The following is a 19,002-nucleotide window of genomic DNA, read 5'->3' as shown; positions in this document are numbered from 1 at the left end:
AAGGCTGTGGTAACACGTGGAGTGAGTCTCTGCAAAAATGCTTTCTTGCCACCCCACAAACCAGGGGCATTACAGGGTTGGGGCACTGGAGAAGGAACAAGGTAGAAAGGCTAGCAAAACCACAGTTTACACACGGTCAGCAGATACATTAGCCCTTAAATTCCGTAATACACTGGGTGTACTCAGTCTGGCACTAAGTGATATTACCCAAGCTATTGCCACCGAGTTTTCTTTAGGCTGACAGTTGGACTATGAGAGAACACCCATCGACTGGTTTTGCAATGAACCCCTGAAATAATCCAGAAGGGTAAAGAGGTTGTCTTCTAATGGGGACGAAGAACCAAATCTGCTGTGTAAAGGAACCCACAGCAAGAAGGAGATGTTGTATAAGTCAAAACGCGTGCTCAAGGCTGGATGCAGCACAGAAAAAAAGAAAAATAATTTTATAGGGCTTATAAAATGAAATTCCTACCTCAATAGGAACATGCAGGAAAATATTCTTCATTATTACAGAAACTCTGATGATGGCACCACAGGACAGAGGTCATCATAATGCAAGTTTCAAGGAGCCATCTTGATTTATTTCTCAACAGCGGACTATCACCCTGTCTCCTTTCTCAGACATCAATACTCTTGCACTTAGAGCCTTACTCCATGTAGTCTTGATTTGTCTGCATGAGTCCTTATTTGCTGTATATGTTGCAAAGCTTGCAATAAGAAAGGAATAGAGAGAACTTCATAGCAAAAGCAGCCCAATGCCACCCGAGAAGATTTTATCTCTAACAGCAAGTTATTCTGTGAGGCTGAGAAAAATCAGTCTGTTCACCAGCATAAATGCCATGTTCTGATTTTAAGGAAATATTAGAACTCTATGTCCACATTTAGTTTTCTGAGTTTCCAAGATTTTGAGACTTGATTTATCTGAAGTCATCAGGAAGGCATTCTGAAAAATCTGTATGTGTTATGCAGTCTCAAAATTAGGTCCAAAGTATCCAATCACAGATTAAAAACAAGTATTTTATTTTTTTATGCTGGTGTCTTTATTTAGAACTACAACAGTGCAGCTGGGAATACATTTTGTCACCTAACAGGTCTTGAGAAAATAAATGTAGATGTGTTTATGAAGAATTTACTTATAGTAGATGAGACTTCATTAACGATTAGCTAATTCTCTATTTCATTACAGTCTTTGTTTAAAAGAAAACCTTGTGCATTCAAACATTCAAGCAAAGAAAGCATACAATGCACACTTTAAATTTACTGTTAGCTTCCCTTTCATTCTGCATTTAAGCACGAGGAAAACTGAAAACCAGAAAGCAGTATCTCCCAACACTCCAAAAGTCTCAGGTGCTACAGTAAAACAGATGTTGTATGTGACTTCCACATGTGAAGTCTTCACTAGGTGTGTTAGTTTGAGCCTAGCTGGGATATTTTGGTGAGAAGAATTAGATTATAGGCTGTGAAAAGGAAAAAATGGTTATGTCTGCTCCACTCATAGGCTTGTTGAGATGTATAGGAACAAGAATGTAAACATAGAGAAGGCAGCTGTTTGCTCTCTGTCTTTGGGGCTGAACTTCTCTCTAACCTAACCTGCTGCATGACTAATCCATCTGCTTCCTAACCTCCTTGGCCGACTCTCCAAACTACCTTGAACATAAGGCAAAGTCTGGGGTAAGGTAGAGGGCTGCGGAGAAGGTGGAGGGGTGGTTGGAAGGCCCTCCTGGGGACTCAGGTTTCTGGAAGGGGTGTTGTGTTTCTGCATTACTTTTTAGCTTGTATATTTCTGCATATATTGTAAATAACTGCTTGTATATTGTGCTAAGCTGTAAATATAAAGCTTCATTCAATTTCCAGATCGACTGAGCCTAGTCTGGGTGACTTTCTTAAGTGTGGGAGGGGCAGGTAACATCCAAACCATCACACTAGGTCTTCCAAGGCAGGCAAGGGCTACAAGTCTTTTTTTCACTCCCAAACTAAAGCTACCCAGAGCCTTCCAACTGACTCAACCAACTTCAGGCTTTCCCCTTTATTGTCAATTGCTGAGAAAATTTAAACTCAATTTGATAACTCTATGTTGCAAAACCCCACAACTTCTTCTCATTTCAACATTTTTAATGTATGTATATAGCACAGAGATGATATTTGTTTACTACATAAAGACTATCATATCAAATAAACAACATCAAAAAAAACCCAAACAAATCAACAAAAAACTCCAGAATGCTGGACTAATTTCTTCTCTTCAGACTTCAAACACACTGAAAAAATAAACTCCTTTTAGTTTATTTAATGTTGTGGGCACAGAACAACGGTTGTTCATTTTTCACCTCAGTGATATGCTACAGTGACAGACTTGTGCGGTTTTAAAAGAAAACAAAAGTAGGAGAAAACAAACAAGTCACTTGAACATCAACATCTTAAAACCACTGCTGAAATTTTCCAGGTTTTTAATTTGTTTATTCTCTGCTTATTCATGATAAAGATACTCTGATGTTATATTTACTTGTAAGAGAGATGTATATTTACTTGTAAGGGGATGTACCTCATACTCTTGATAATCTTCTTTAAAAGAGTCTAAACAAATAAAGGAGCCTGGAAACTTGACACAGTGCTCACTGTCTGTGCTCAGAAATGTTTTATAAAGCCTGAAGCGCTGTAAAAGAAAGGCATTAAAAGAGAACTTTTAAAGACTCAGATCCATTTTTGCTTCTCTCTAGAATAGCCTGTGAAGTCCCATAGTCACTAAATAACATCACCTGCCAGGAGGTTTGCTTCAGTGCATAAGTATTTTTCAAACATAAATATGTCTATAAAATTGGAATCATGACCCTCAGTTTAGGTAGGGTTACATTATTTTAGTGATATCATTAACTTGCAAGTGAAAGTAAATACTGTTAGCCACAGATTCTTTATGCAAAGTACACATTATCACTAGGGAAGATAAGAAAGCCTCTAAGCAAGAACTGAAAACAAATCTATTTTTGAATATACACCATCATATTAACTTGCTTCAGTATGCCAATTACTGCTCTTAGAAAACATCAGTTCAGCTGTGGAGCTATTTGTAGCCTCAGTAATGCCTCTTGTTTCTGCTTCAAGCCAGGGAACAACGAAGGAAAAAACAGTCAAGGCAGGTTTCAACCTCTTCAGATGGCAGAGAAGTTGCCATTCAAGTTTCATTAACCTTCTCAGCTTGCAATGTGTTCTTATATGTTAAGTTTAACCTCCTACAAAAAAAAACTTCACACACTTAATTGCATCCTTCCTATTTAACTGTTTTAAAATTCTCCTCATGAAGAGTTTTATAACCTGGGTTTCGCTGCAGCAGAGTGGATTAAGTCAGATCTTCCTTAAGCCTTTCCTCTCTCACAGCTATTGCTTCTCTCTAGGAACAGAGCAGTGCATCTGCTCAAAACCAGACCAGCACTTAAAAGACTATAAGTCTCTTCCCAGTAGCAAGGAAGTGGTTATAAAGGCCCAGATGAAGGCAGCATGAAGAAACATAGCTCTAAGAAGCAAGTGCTCAGCAAACTAGCATCTTAAACCACAAAAACACTCCAAAGAAAAAAACAAATCACCAAACATACACCTAAACAACCAGTCACTTTTATCCTTCACCTAATCAAGTGTTTTCTGCTCAGAGCCTTGTCAATCCAATCTACACATCAACACTAGGAGTTAATTCTAACTTCATTTTCCCTACCTGCAATGTGAGGAAAAGCAAAATTACAGGACAACGATAATCTATTTGATTTCAGTGCTTTATATTTTGATCCAAAATGGAATTTGTGAATAGACTGTATTAGGGATTGGATGTTGTGATATTACATCCAGTCCTGAGGCACAAAAGTGCAACTTTTTAATTAAGCCCATGCTTTCACAATTTAGAAGCTAAAGATGGTCTGCAGAGGAAATGGAATTTCAAGCCTCCTGAGCTGCTTGCCTTCCACCTGCCTGTGGCATAACTTCTTTCCCTTTGCTTAGCAAAGCTCAGGCAAGGCATTTCTCTTTCAAACTAGATCACCATTGCAAAGGGGGGCACAGGGCATAGGTTCTGGACGAGGTTCATGGGCAACACTTAGCAGATTGCACTGCTATTCCTTGGAGAGCAGATCCATGTAACACTACTGCCACATCTGCTTATCAGCAGCTTCAGAATTAGTATTTAGACACAGAACTGCTCAGGATGCTAAGCCCAGAGGTGGGCTGCTTTTAAAGCCTGTATCAGCTCCTGTCAGCCTGTTCTGCACATCACTTTGCAGCATCCTTCTGAAAGATGGCAAATACATTCTTTAACAACTATTACTCTAGACACCATGAAATTCCTTACACACTTATGCTCTGGTTTAAATCCTTCCAGCATTTCCATAAAACAAATACATTACTTTGCAGTGGTTTGTAACTGAGCTGGAAAAAATTTGCTTTGGGCTGAAACTTGGTACAAGTCATAGGAATTCACTGAAAACACTCTCTTGCTTTATGAAACGTGAAGCAAAGTCAACAGAGCCACCTTTAAACTGAAAAACAAATAGGAAAAACAAAGGAGGAAAGCATGCTACAAGGGTATGCCTCGGACAGGAACAAATACTGCCCAATGCACAGGAGCTGAGGAAGACACGAACCCTTGTTCACACTCAGAAACAGTAAATAGACAATGGTGCACAATAAGCATCAGTCTGTGAGCCTCACTTTTCTGAACAGTCCCATTAGCACAGAAGAGCCAAAAAATTCATTATGGTCAATTCTATTTCACTGTCAGACTTTGTAGTTTACTATTTCTCATTACAGGCTATTGTTTCACTGCAGAGTTTCTGTGTGTCTATTTACATGTGAGACCACAGAGGTTCACATTAAGAATCATCACTTTTAATAACCCTTCAAGCAGATTAATTTGATAGAAAACAAAGACCCTGAAGTGGTTATTGGATACTTAGTGGCAAATACCTTTCAAAGTCACTGTGCACGCATTTGTCTGAAGACCTCATAACTGAGGAAGATTAACCTACACACTAATCTTTCATTTTGTGGGGCTGTCACTGCTGAGAATTACTATAGGCAAGACAGGGGGACTGGGAGATGGGAACTCTCTATGTATATACACAATGCATGATCAGCAATGGGTTAATGCTAGTATTTTTCATCACACTGTGCAGCTAAATATGCACTAACTTCCACAAGATTACCAATGAAAGCTCTCACTAACCACAACAGGACTTCCCCATCTCAGTCTCACATTCCAGGTTAATACCTGTGTATCACCTTTACCCTGAAATGTACACCTTTTGCCAGAATTTAGTCATATTTTATTTAGGTTTAACACTGATAATCTTTTTTTTTTTTTCAGTTAGTCTCTAGCAGACAGGTTAGCCCTTCAGGTTAGCCCTTGAACAACTACTGTGCATGGAGAACACCTCTTCTCCTTCAAATTCAGTATATACAATATATTACTTGGGAAATAGCATTTAGAACTGCTGCCTAATTGCTTGAAGTTTCAGTGACTTAAATCACTGTTAACTTGACCTCTGCATACAAGTGTGGAAATTTCTTGGTAACTTACCAAAAATAAAACAATAACTGCAGTGACGAGGCTGAGGTTATGTTGCCTTTCCCTATACTAAGGAAAACAGCAACTGAAGGAAAACGTTTTCTCAAGTCATTCAAGGTTAGTTCCTGAACATAAATAAACTGTATCAAGCCAATGTTTACTACTGCAGACAAGGTCAGTCTGCTGAGCTTATTAAAACTGTATCAGTTTATTTGTGTAAATAAAATTTCGCACTAGAAATTGTTCAGGGTTTGTTTTGTTGTTCTTTCTCTCCTTGACAGCGTTTATCACAGGTTTATAGAGGTCAAGTTCAAGCATTTGGCTGCTAGACAGGCTAAACACAATGGCAGAACAGAGATAGGGAACAAGGCAAGAACAGTTGTTAAGATACATGAACTACTCCTTCCTCTCTAACTTGTGCCTCCAGTTGTTGCTTCGGATGTATTGTTGCGATGAATTCAACTGTGGTAAAGACAAGAGCTACATTAAGGTTCTCAAAACAAGTTATCCTCAACAATTGTCCTGACATTCAAACTGCTTCCCTTTTTTTTCCAACCACTCCTCTACCACAGCACAGGTCTCAGTACACTCCTATGTCTCCAGACACCATCTGCAGTCAAGAATTTCTGAGGCACCCACTCCTCCATGCACAACTTAGACACAAACACATGATGTACTGGAGGAGCAAGTCTAGCAAAGGACTTGCTCTGTTTTCCTTTTCTGCAGCACATCAGGCTTACTTTCAGGCACTGACGAAAGCTAAACTTGCAAAAGGCTACCTTTCTCTCAAATGGCCCAGAGCACGGCCAGCAAAAAAAGCAATTCCAGCTACTGAATATCTATGCTACTACTAAAAGCGAAGTGAAATCCAAACCCCTCTCCTATGCCACGCAATACAAGTGTAAAGGGTTGGAAAGCAGCAAGTGAAAAGGAGAAAGAAGATGCTACTTTGAGGCAAGTCTCAAGTCCTAACGGGCCAAGAGAGAAGGGTGCCTTCCGTGAAGGAAGGAAGATGAGCAGGGATACCCCAAACAGCGAGCCCTGGGAGAACATGTCCCGGGCTTGACAAGCCCACTGTAACCAAAAAGACAATGAAAAGGGCAGGAGGCAGAAAGAGAGAGAGGCTCGGAGAATAAAACAGGGGATGGAACAAGACACATAGGAAACATGTTGAAACAACTGTGTTGCGCCGAGAGAGATGACAACGCGCACAGTTAGGCAAGGCGGGCAGCAGAACATGCGGCTCGCCAGAGCACCCAGCTCAAAACAGCTCATAATTGGCCAGGCGAATCCAGCCAGGAGAACCTCTGGAGAAAGTTTGCCCTGCAGACGACCGGAGGTTTAACAACGCCTTTCCTCTCGGCTCAGACCCCACACGCGACCGTCCGCCCAAAGCGGGGACAGCGGCCACCGCCACCGGACCCGATCGGCCGCCAACCTCTCCGCCGCGGGACGACCCCGCCGCCTCGCACCTGCCCCTCCGCCCGCGGGCCGGCCCGCCGCGGCTCCCCGCCACTGCACAGGGCAGGGCCAGTACAGCCGCAGCCCCGGCCGGCCGCAACATGTGTGCTGAGCCCTCCTGCCCGATCGATGCCGCCCTGCGCGTTGCATAACCCGGCCGTGCCCCTGCCGCCGTGCCCCGTGTGGGCCAAGGCGAGGGGGAGCAGGGAGGAGCGAGGCGGGGAAGCTACTTACATCGTCCCACTTGACGAATTTTATGCCTTTCTTCAGGGTGTCGGAGACGCAGACAGGCTTGAGCTGGAGAGCATGCACCCCTGGCTGTGCCCCGGCCATTTGCACCGCATTGACGCTCTCTCCCCCGGACCCGAGAAGCTGTGCGAGGCGGCGGCCGCCTTAGCAGGGGCGCCGAAGCACCGGAAACGGCCCCAGGAGAGAGTCCAGCAGCTGCTCTCGGTGCGCCCGGAGCCCGTAGCGAAGCGGCTGCTCAGGCGGCGAGGGCGAGAGGCTTCAGTGGCGCCCGAGGAGGGACCTGGTGCGCCCGCGGCCGGAGCGAGCTGTGCCGCGGCACATCCTCTATATACAGCCGGCTCGCCACGCACGTACACGCCCGCCCGCCCGGTCTCGCTCGCTCGCTCTCTCTCCCTCACACACACACACGCAAGCAGGGGCACAGCGCGAGCCGCGCTGCCCGCTCCGCTCCGCTCCCCTCCGCCCGCCCCTCCTCCTTCCCCGCCAGGCTCGGCCCCCGAGGTTCCCCCGCGCCGAGGTCAGAGCACAGCCCCGGCGGCCTGCGGCGCCATCTGCTGACGGCAGCTGGAGCGGCATGAGCCGCTGGGCCGAGCAAAGGGTGCCGCGGAGCGGACGCGCAGGGCTTGAAGTTCTTTTCCTGGGGGGAGACCTTTGGCCGCCCTTATGAAAGTAATTAAAAAGTTGCCAAAAGAGGAAAGACCCCTAAAGAGAGTGGCGAATGCAATTCCCATCAAGGTTTCGTGCTTTAATTACACAGAAATTGCTTTACCAAAGCCTTCTGCTCTTAAAAGATGAAGAGTGTTACTCAGAACACAGACACATGACCTTAATTTAGCTTTAGGTATACGGAACTCAAAAGGCATGAAGATAGCGAAAGGTCCTCTCGTCCCACAAAATCCTAAATACATAGGTTTTAAGAAAAAGGTTTGGAAGAACGGTGTTAAATGTGCTCCACGAATGACTTCTCTTGATAGAGTCCCTGCGCAGTCACAGCAGAGGTAAAGCCTCAGATGACATAGCACATGAGATTTCTCATTTATCTGGAGAGGTTTCCAACTGACCCTTATGATTTAGGGGCAGCAGGTCAAACTTCTACTACAGACAAAGCAAACGATGTAGAAAGAACATATCTGAAGAAAAAACTGATGTAGTTTTAGGGGAAAGATGGTTCAAAAAATATTAGGCAAAAATATATACAACTTGAGTGAGGAGAGATCTTCTTGGTTTGTTTTTTTTTTCTTGTTTTTTTGGGAGGTTTTGTTTGTTTGGGGTTTTGGTTTGTTGGTTGTTGTTTTTTGGTGTTTTTTTCGGGGGGGGGGGGTGGTGGTGTTTGGTTTGGGTTTTGTCAGTTGGTTGGGATTTTTTGTTAGAGAGCTACAAATCTGGCATATTGGACTCCTGATTTGCTCCTGCTCTCACAAAGTTGTTAAAGCTCTTCCTCGGGGCCTACTCCAACTTCTTCCCCTTCAATAAGAAACTTTTCATTGGCTTCAGTGGGAGGTGAATCTATGCCTTTACAATAGTCAGAGCAGGCAGCATACACTTTCCAAGGCAAATTAATACATCTGATCTATTTTTCACTCTTATCAACCTCCACACATATGTGGGTGTCACATCAGTCAGGCTGAAAGTCTGCTCTCTTACTGCTGAGCTTCAATTCCCATGGCTTAAAGAAGCAATAACAATTTCAGGATTTGACTGCACTGATGTAAGGACAGGATTGCTCTGTGCTGGAGTGAGGAAGAGAGATTTTTCACAACTGCTTTTTCATCCTATTATATAGTATAGAAAAGAACAAAAGTTAAATAACAATATTAAAATCTCCCAGAAAATAAGAGCAAAGAGCACCGGTGGTACAGTACTAATCCATCATCCAGCAGTCTACTAAAATCAACAGTGTGAAAGATGAAGAACTCTCCTGGATGATGGCACCACTGTAGCAGTTCTCAACAAGTCCATCATGCATTTTCACTTGGCCTGGCCTTCCTCACAGGCTTCATGAGGAAAGCCAATCCTAATTCCTGAAGATACCTCTTGATATCATAGATTCCTAGGCAAGCTGTTAGTCTGAACATGGAAGAGGTTATCCTGTACATTAGTATAGATTCTGATACTGCTATATGGCATTTCAAATACCAAGTATTGCTTGGAGCCATTTTGTGGCTTTTCAAGCTGAAGTATTTTAATCCTATGATATTTGGCTGAAGAGAAACCTGCCTTTTTAATGGCAGATATCTAATGGATTTTGCCTCAAAAGGAAGGAGCAGCAGCACAAAAGGAAATAGCATTATGACTGTGCCTTTTACACAGTTCTGGAAAGTGCCTATGATTCAGCCTTTGCTGAAGTCCTGGGCTCAGTGAAACAAGTGGCAGTTTGAGTTTCAACCCAGATAGCTAGCTTGTGTGTTAGCACTAGTGCTTAATTAGCATCTGCTCAAGCTAAGAATATGTTTCTTGGTACGTAGTACATCTTGCAAATGGTTGAATTTGGTGATTGTCTAAATTCAGGCTTTCTTTTCTATACAGCATGGGATCAGTGACCTGGAAACACTGCAGTCAGCAAGACTGATACATCCAGAAAGAGTGTGAGTATCATATCAGTGAAGGGTTGGAGCAAGCCACCTTTCTCCAAATGTCAAGTAAGCCTTTCTAGATTAAAGTATTATGCATATCTTCTATTTCTTCTCGACTCAGCCCTTTTAGTTCCAAGAAATTGAAGATATACTATCAGAAGGAAACTCAGCAGTGGGCTTACTTAGTCGCTGAAGATTGTACATGTCAGATGTGATACATGCTGGTCTTCTGTTGCTGTAGGAACTGATTTCTGAATGTTTTCATCTTTTATAGGTTCTAATATATCAGCCTGAACAGATAAATGATGGTGTTGTAGAAAGAATATCAGTTATTTGAATGCAATATACCTGTAAAACATTATGGTTTATATAATATGCTTATGTACCAGTATTTTATTTCCAGGGGAATAACCTGAAGGAATACACAATCTATTTTCCATACACACATGTCAATGTATATAGGCAAATAGGAGAAAGAAGCAATAAGTGATATAGGTACCAGATGCTGTTAATCACAGTCAGGTCAAATGAACATATGGGAAAAGCTATACTGAAAGACTGTATCATGAGGTGTCAGGGAAAATGCATTAAAAATTAAATTTACACTTTAAAAATTTATTTCAGAGAAATATATGTGAAATATCTCAATGATACCTGCTATAAGGAAGTGTTTTGAAAAGAAGCAGTAGCCTCAACCTTGAAAATATTTCAGTGCAAAGGTGAACCTAACGTACTAAGAGTTGAACATAAGAGGCAGTGTTTGCAGGATTTGAGATTAAAGATAAACTTAGCTTTGCCAGAAATATATTGTCTTTACGTAAAAATGGGCCAAATTATAGCATAATTTCAGTGGGAGCAGGATCATTGAGTTCTACAGAACAACTTCTCTGGAAAAGAAATACAGAAAGATAGGATCAGATTTTCTAACAAAAGCTCAGTCATTTCAAGAATAGCATCTTTCAAAGAGTGCAGACAGCAATGAGAAACAAGTGCCACAAGGTGTAATGAAACTGCCTTGTGTGTGACTGTTGTGTTGAGAAATGAAACCAAACAAACGCAGTAGTCCCAAGAGAGATCACAATTACTTTAGTCACTCATTTACTAAAAGGATTCACTGAATTAATACTTCCATAAACTCACAGCCAGTGGCCACTGGAATAGATTTATACTTAATCTGATCCATTTACCAGATGTCATATGTACTTAATGACAGCAGTTAGATATATCCTTTATCTTTATGAATGAGACTGAGAACTTACGTGGCGCAGCCTCTCAATCAGGTGACTCGTCAAGAGTGAATATAAAATTCTGGCACACAAAACACCACCATAGCAACAAAGCCTGGCAACAGCAGCTGCTGCACAAAAAGAAATTGGAAGGGAGGGGTATCTTGTTGAAAAGTCTGCTTCTTGTCAGAATATTATAATTTTTTTAGTCTTTGTATCAGCATCACAAATATCTCAAAACCACAGAGAGAATAAAAATTCACACACAATCTTTGAAACTACAACACAAATAGTGTCTTTGTGTATAAGAAATGACCCAGTCACTGCTGTGCTCTCTGGGCCTGTATTTTGCTGTGGATAGGTTGACCTGATGCACAGCAGGCACCTATGTATCTCTGTGCCACAGGGAACAGTTCACATTTCTCCAAAACATTACCCTATATGATGAAGGATTAAAAAAAATCATGATAAATTGGACAGAAGATGCAGCTGAACAGAATTCCTCACTCTGGCACTTGAGACCTCCACCATGATTCTTTTCATGCCATGTTAGGATTCATTACTTGTTACTGTAGCTCTGTGCACATGCTTTTCACCAGGACTGTCAGTGCCTACCCCAATAATTTTGCAGGATGCCTTTCTTGTCTTCAGCTCCATCATAGCCCTTGCCAGCTATGGACCCACTGAGCTGGTCCCAGTCCACGGGCTAACAGGCTGTGGCATGTTTGCCACAGGGACCACAAGAACCCAAAGTCTTTGTGGTGTCCTGACACTGCTTACTTAACCTCTGCATTTAAAAGAACTATCACCAGAAGACCACTACATTAATTCAACACTTGCACAGTTAGAATCCCAAGTCAAGAAGGCCATCTTTGTGTTCCCTAGAAAAACCTAATTCACCCTTTTTCATTTAATGCAACCTGGTTTTGCTTCCTTGTTATATTTATAGCAGAATACATTTTTGCAGATTGTTAAAACCAGTCCATAGAATATACAACACGTTTAAGAATGATGAAGTTAACTCTTAACTTTAAGGCCTACCAGATTTGTTAGATCATAGCTAGTGTAAACTGTCAGAGAGTCACTGACTTCAAAGCTGTGTGTTTGCCTATACCAGTGGAATGTCTGCACCTTTGCCACCTTATTTTCCTTCTAGTTCTTGACTAGAACTAGCTGCATAGGAGCAACTTGTCTCACCTGATTTTACTTAGATCCAAGTTTAGCTGTGAGCTGAACTAAAAGGCAATTAAACTGGCTGCAAAGCAGAGATTCCCTTGGAAAAAGCCCCAAATTTATGGAAACCAAAAAGTAGGTGCCTCTGCACTTCCTGCAAAGAGCAGGCTGCCTGGTTTATGCTTTTCTTGCAGTGCCTTAAAATTGCAGAAACCCTCTCGCAGAGTTTTTTGGAGACACAATGTGAGAATCTCTGGATTTATCTCCATTATTCCCACAAAACAATTATGTGTATCACTATGACAGATCAGTAGTCTGTTTCTAGGAAAAAAGAAAATAGCCTTCAGCTGTACTTCCCATTACCACGGTGGAGTTCTGTCCCATGGAAGCCAATGAATTTAGGCTTAGATTTCAAGTTTTAGAAAACCTGATACATTGGGCTGGAGGCAGGATGGTTTGTCTTTAGAAAGGATGTGAGATCATGAGCCTGAAAAAGTTCATTCAGTCCTCTGCTGTGCCCTAGTCTTTCCTTAAACTCGCATAAATTACTTAATCTTTCAGGTCCTTCTAGATGACTCTTGACATTGAGTTGGTTAAGGCCAGTAGCCCAGCATATTCATGGACTAGATTTCTAGAGATCACTAATAGCACAAGGTGTTGGTACATAGCTTAAAAATGAAGGGTCCATGCACCAGTGGGTGTACTTCATTGCCATTAAACATTTATAGATTGAGTTATATAGCTCCTTCAGATGATAAAAAGTTAAGGAGGATTTTTGTGTTGAGTTTGCCACATTGGCAATTTGATATATTTCAATAGTTTTGTGGGGTTTATTTTAGATTTCCCAAGTGCTGTTGTGTCTTTCAGTACTTTTCACAAACAAAGCAAAAAATATTTCAATGATATACCTTATCTTGACATAAAGCAGCAGCTTGTTTCAAATTTTATGTCTTTCTATAATTAACACTATTCTGAATCATCACAGACTCTGATTTGCATTCTGGCTGTTTTACAGATCTCGCAGTTGTAAAGGATGAAATTCCACAACTGACAAAACATTAGTCACAAAGCAACAGAACACCATTTACGTAGTTGAAAACAGTTGCTCTCAACTATATTTCTAAGACTTGGAGCAATTTTATTGTGATGTAAATCCTGAACCACAGTATCTCTTAGAATGAACTGTAACTTAATGGCAAATAACCAACTCCCAGTTCCATTTCAGAGAAACTGATTTAAATGAAAGTCAGTTCTTACTTAACATCACTAATAAAAAAACCCTCTGATCACTAATAACATATCCAATGGAAGATAGGACAAGTTAAGTAAACAATCAGCTAGCAGTCTAAGCACAACTTCCAAAGTCAGACAAACTAAGCTGGACCAAATAAGCAAAAACTACTGTGACCTATCCAAATTGTTTTGCTGCTAATCATTAATGATTTTAGTAGATTTTTTCAAGATTTAGTGCATTCTCTTGAAAAACAGAGAACCCTTCACCATGAGCCAACAGTAGATACTACAGTGGCCTAGGATTTAGGCAAAAGCTATGAAGCTAGAAATACAAGTCCATTCAATCATTCATTGATGACACTATCACTGTATGGCAAGGAAAAACACTAACAGGAAAACCGCTTGGCTATCTGGGAGGCAATCTGCTCTAACAGGGTGCCTGCTGAGCAATCAGAAACAACATTTATCAACCTCCCAAATAGAAGATGTTGTTAGAAGTATAAAGGCAATGTTAGGCAAGGTAGGAGGTTAAACAGAGGAGAAAAAAAAATGCCTTTCTTAAAGAAGACCAGAGACTACATCTTGGTATTTATGAGCAAAACATAGCTATTGGGGGAGAGCAAGAAATAGCCAATAACTGTCTATTCCATAGCAATACAAGATCACCAACAGTGCTGGTCCTCTTACTTCCATTTTCTCTTCACATTTTGCATCAGGCATTAAGCTCCACAATACCCAAAGTCATCTTGTTCCAGGAAAAGAGAGATGAGGAGAATAAGGAATAAGTCAAACTGGAAAGGTCCAATCACATCTTGGTTGAAGTAATTCCATCCATTGCTGAAGTAATTCCTTTGAACACAAATAACATAAACTATCTTGCAAAGAGCTTTTTATGAGATTATGCAACAGTTTTGATGAAATGGCTGGTGATTGATTTAGGATTCCACATTCATTTTCCCAGTAGTCTTGTAAATATATAAAAAGTCATGTAATTTCAAATAAGGAAAAACAATTGTTATAGAGAAATCTCATGTATCAGAGAAGCCAGCAGATACAGAACTGCAAGCAAAACAAATCTAAAAGGTAGCAGAATGGGCTATAATTAAAAAAAAACTCTTAAATCTCTAAACACAATGCAATAGTCATAGGGAATATCTGGCATGTGCACTAATTTGAATTCCTGTTTCCACCAGCAGAATTGCCAGTATTTCACAGATCATCTTGCATGCAGATTATCTGCTTACAAAATTAACTTGCAGGTAAATGCCAATTAAAGAAAGTGTATTTTGTGTTTATTCAACAGAACACTCAAGAAAAACAGACATTATTTGCTTTTACAGTGCTAAGAATATATCAAGTTACTTAAAATCTTGTAGTACCCAAAGAACTCAGCCATGAATATAACCTCATTTTGCACATACACATTGTTAGCTGTTTGGACAAGGACTGTTTATTACTAAGTCAGCAACAAGGACAAAGAGAGGAAGTGTGTTGAGAGTGTGTCTTATCGCTCTCCTAAGAGACCACACTCTTAAAAGAAGTCTTAGACAAGCTGAGAACTGAGTCCAAATTTCCAAGAAACCTCATCAAACACTGTTTCTCTGTTCTACAAGCCTCACAGCACTGACAAAAAAAACACAGAGATGTTTCAGATATGATGCAATAGCAAGAATTAAAAAGAGTTATAGAGAGTGGGGAAAAGGATCTTGTGATTAACTTTACATAAACATCAATCGATGGTTAGCATTTAATATTATTTGACACCAAGTGTATCAATACAATTCTAACCATTGCTACTATTTGAAAACTAACACAGTAGTGGTTGTTCTTGAAGAAGTATTTGAATTAAAACGTGGTCACTTTGCAGACCAGTTCAGGAAAAGCGCATAAAAGAGAGCAGAGGAGAAATGCAGAAATGTGCCTTCAGCTTGGCTGTCTCGGTTCTAATTTAAATTTCCAGAGACTTGGATAAATTGATAGAACCAATAACAATTTGTAGAGGTCCCTTCCCTCTTCCCTCTCCTTTCCCATAAAAAAGGGAATTAGAAGTAGAGAGAGAGAGAGGAAGGTAAGCACACCCAAATAAATCAATCTCAATCGATTTGGAAGTTTAAAAGAAAAGTTTAACAATAACTTAAAAAGGTATCCAAGGTAGGGAAGTTACAAAAGGTTAGGGAAGGGAAAGCAAATACAAAATGTATAAATACAACCCGATTGTGATGGCTTTGTCCACCTCGTGGGTGATGGCCACGTGATGAAACAAAGAGAAACCAGAAACTGATGGTAATGCTGGTGTGCAGGGAGCAGAGAAATGCAGAGCGAGAGTGAAACAGCAAGTCCCCTTGCTTTTATGGGACAGGAAGGGGGAGTGGGCTAACCATCACCTGGTGGTGTTCAGACCCACTCCTGGGGAGTGGTCAAGACCACCTAGGGTCAGGTTCAGGGTTACTCCCCCTGGAGGGTTAATCCTATACATTGGCATTTCAAACAAAGTCACAAAAAATTCAGTGGTGTGAGCTCATCGCTACAAAGCCAAAGCAGTGTCAGTCCTGCTTCAAGAGAACCTCAAATGAAAGTGTCTGATCACACACAGCAGTGATCTTCTTTAGCATTTCAATGATTTCCATAGACCTGTAGGTTCTGATTTCTTCTTGGGGTCAGTTTGTGAAATTTGATTTTCACAGATGGAAATGAGACATGGGAACTCAAAAGGCACCTAGCATAGGGACAACTTCTGTTTAAAAATCCATCACTTGACAGCCAAATAGATGATGGGCATTTATTTCTGATAGGACATGCAAGACGCTAACATATGACTGTATTTACATCAAAGTTGTATGCCATAGGCTTTGTATTCTGAGGTAGGAATTTCAGAGTCAGAGCTCCTTGCTTCTTTCCATTGTCCACCATTATTCTTTTGAAGACCTTCTCCCACGTCAAATAAGTGATCTAAAAAAAATGGACATGTGTATAACCTGATAAGCATCTTACAAGCTGTAATTAATACCTAATCACACCATAGAATGGTGCTTGAAAATTGTCTAGCTTTACTGTAGTAAAACATAAGCCAGTAAATGTTGGCAGTGGAGATGCAAGCATTGGGCTGGGGATAGTTTGCTTTCCCAGCAGAAAACTCTCTCACTCCAGTCATTTTGTGGAAATAGCAGGGCCTCTTACTTATGTAACAGGGAAGGATGGTCAGGAACCTAGTCCCCAGGTTCTATGCCCTCAGCATCAATTCTGTGTTTTTGTCTCTGCTATGGGGATAGTCTGCACCTAAGATCTCCCCACTTAGGTTTTCAGTACCTTCCTACACTGAGGAAGAAGATGTACATCTCATCCCATTCTCATGCTCCAATACTTGACATAAATAAGATCATCACATTCTGTACTAGAAATATTTTAATACCAGACTGCTAATACAGGTGAAAAATTCCAGTTATTATATGTATGAGCATGGAAAACAGTCAACAGAAAAGGTAATGCAACCTGTAGAGAAGACAAGCTGAATGTCAGTATTATTGTGGCGATTGTAAAGTTCATGGATAGATAATGATTTTTTTTTTTTGCTGTGTTCCTTAACAGCACACATCTCAGCTGGATATAAAGCTTACAGTTAGGATAGCAGGTAACACAAAACATGATCAGAGTAACACATGCAGTGGAGAAGGCATTTCACTGAATGGCAGCAATAAAATAATAAAACCTGTGACATATACACAAAATTGGGATGCAGTGGGGATAAAAATATAAAGATCTTTAGAAACACTTTCACAGAGTGCCCTGAATCATTTACCACAGAAAGGGTTATCAAACACTGGAATGGTCTGCCCAGAGCAGCGGTGGAGCCACTGTCCCTGGAGGCAATTAAGCAGCATGTGGACCCAGTGCTTAGGGACATGTTTTAGTATTTACCCTTCAGTGCTGGGTCAAAGACTAGACTGGATGATCTTTGAGGTCTCTTCTAACCAGATGTTTTCTGTCATTCTGTGACCAGCAAGTTCAAACAAAACTGCAAAGAGTCAAGAATTACTGTTTTCAATATAGCCCCTAGCAGGATACTCTATAAATACCCTAACATTTTACACTCTCTGGTAAAAAATGGCTGACTTCTGATATGCAGGTGCCATAGTCTTCTTGCTTTCCTTCCTGGAGCTTCTTTGGTCGATAATGGATTTCCACAGACTTAGCCTTGGAAGAGCTGATGGGCTTTGAAATCTTTCACTATCATTTGATGAGAAAATCACTATTCCTCAGTTCTGTACCAAACTGAGAAATACTGTATTCACATGCCTTGCTAGATGGAACTTGGCTTCCCTGGGTGGGTAGGCGCTGTGTTCAACAAGCTTTAGACAACACTGGGCTGCAGGCACTGTGTACAAAGGCCTGGGACAGCTGGGCAGCAAACTGCCAGTAGGATCCTTTGCTTGCTTCTGGCAAGACAGTGTGTTGTGTACTCTTAGATACCTTGTGTGTTTCTAAATGGTTCCACCAAAGCTAAAAGTGTAGTGATCCAAGAAATGTAGTTCACTCCACAGAAAAATAGCAGTTCCAATAAGACTTGACTGTGAACTTTTAAGTTGCCAAGCATTTTTTTCCCCAACTCTCTGCTCTCATGCAGACAGCCTTTACAAATGGGATAGTATTTCCTCAGTGTACTGGGTTGTTTGGTTTTTTTAACAAGAATGTTGGCTATAACCACAGTTTTCAGGTATTTTCAGAGGTATGAGAAAGGGAATTGATAAGCTTTTTCCTTTCATGTGGATAAAAGAAGTGACATAGAGATATTGTCTATGCATGCACATATTCCTACTTAGATTAAGCCACAAAAATGTTATGTTTGGACTATAGCATACAGGTATCACAGCATCACAGTACTGAGGTTGGAAGAGACCTCACAGATCATCAAGTCCAACCCAAGGTGTGCCTGCATGGACTGTGAGGCATTTTGCTGCAATTTTTTTTCTTCACTTTCTAAATCAAATTATTTGAAACATAAATTTTCAACAGAAGAAACACTTACTTGTCTTTCTGCAATACTTAAATCTTCCAGGTCGATTACAGCTACTTTTGCCAGCCTCTTATAACTCATTTCTGCCCTTAACAAACTGGTCTCCTGGACTGTAGCATGGACCAATAAACAAGTCACAACTGAGAGCAGTTGTGAGGCTGTTAGTTTAAGAAACCACTAGCAGCTAATTCCCAAACTAAACAAAAATCCATAGGTTCTTAATTTCTCTCTCATTTAGGAGGAATCAATTAACCCTTGCCACAGCCACTTCTTACCTGTGGCCTGCACCTATCACCTCTCTGGACCTAGTGGAAAAAACAGAATCTATGTGGCCATGCTGTAGGCAGAGTGGAAAGATGCTGGAATTAACTTCCTTATGACAAAGCAATAGTCTTCTGCACTCAGCTCAGTTCTGCTCCACTTCAGCTGTGAGCCTGTGGCTAAAAAAAACCCCATTTGACCTAAAACCATGCATGCAGAAGGCTAGGCTTATTCATGTACGTCAAATATTAGACTGATGATCAAAAGACA

General features: G+C 41.0%; 1 protein-coding gene across 3 annotated transcripts in view; it reads right to left on the bottom strand.

Annotated features, from left to right (window-relative positions):
• Window positions 1-7,677, bottom strand: part of PLCB1 (phospholipase C beta 1) — a 434,017-nt gene extending 426,340 nt beyond the window's left edge. The window contains exon 1 of one of the 3 annotated variants that reach the window (XR_010302819.1): window positions 7,241-7,677. Coding sequence is in view for 2 of the 3 variants with exons in the window: in XM_064146106.1 (XP_064002176.1) it covers window positions 7,241-7,339 (99 nt within the window). In the remaining variant the exon portion in view is untranslated. The remainder of the gene's footprint in view (window positions 1-7,240) is intronic. The other 2 variants (XM_064146106.1, XM_064146104.1) reach the window with 2 other exon arrangements.
• Between the last annotated feature and the right edge of the window lie 11,325 nt (window positions 7,678-19,002).

Source organism: Pogoniulus pusillus, chromosome 7 (assembly GCF_015220805.1).
Source record: "Pogoniulus pusillus isolate bPogPus1 chromosome 7, bPogPus1.pri, whole genome shotgun sequence".
NCBI lineage: Eukaryota > Metazoa > Chordata > Aves > Piciformes > Lybiidae > Pogoniulus > Pogoniulus pusillus.
This window is presented reverse-complemented; position numbering and strand designations above follow the sequence as displayed.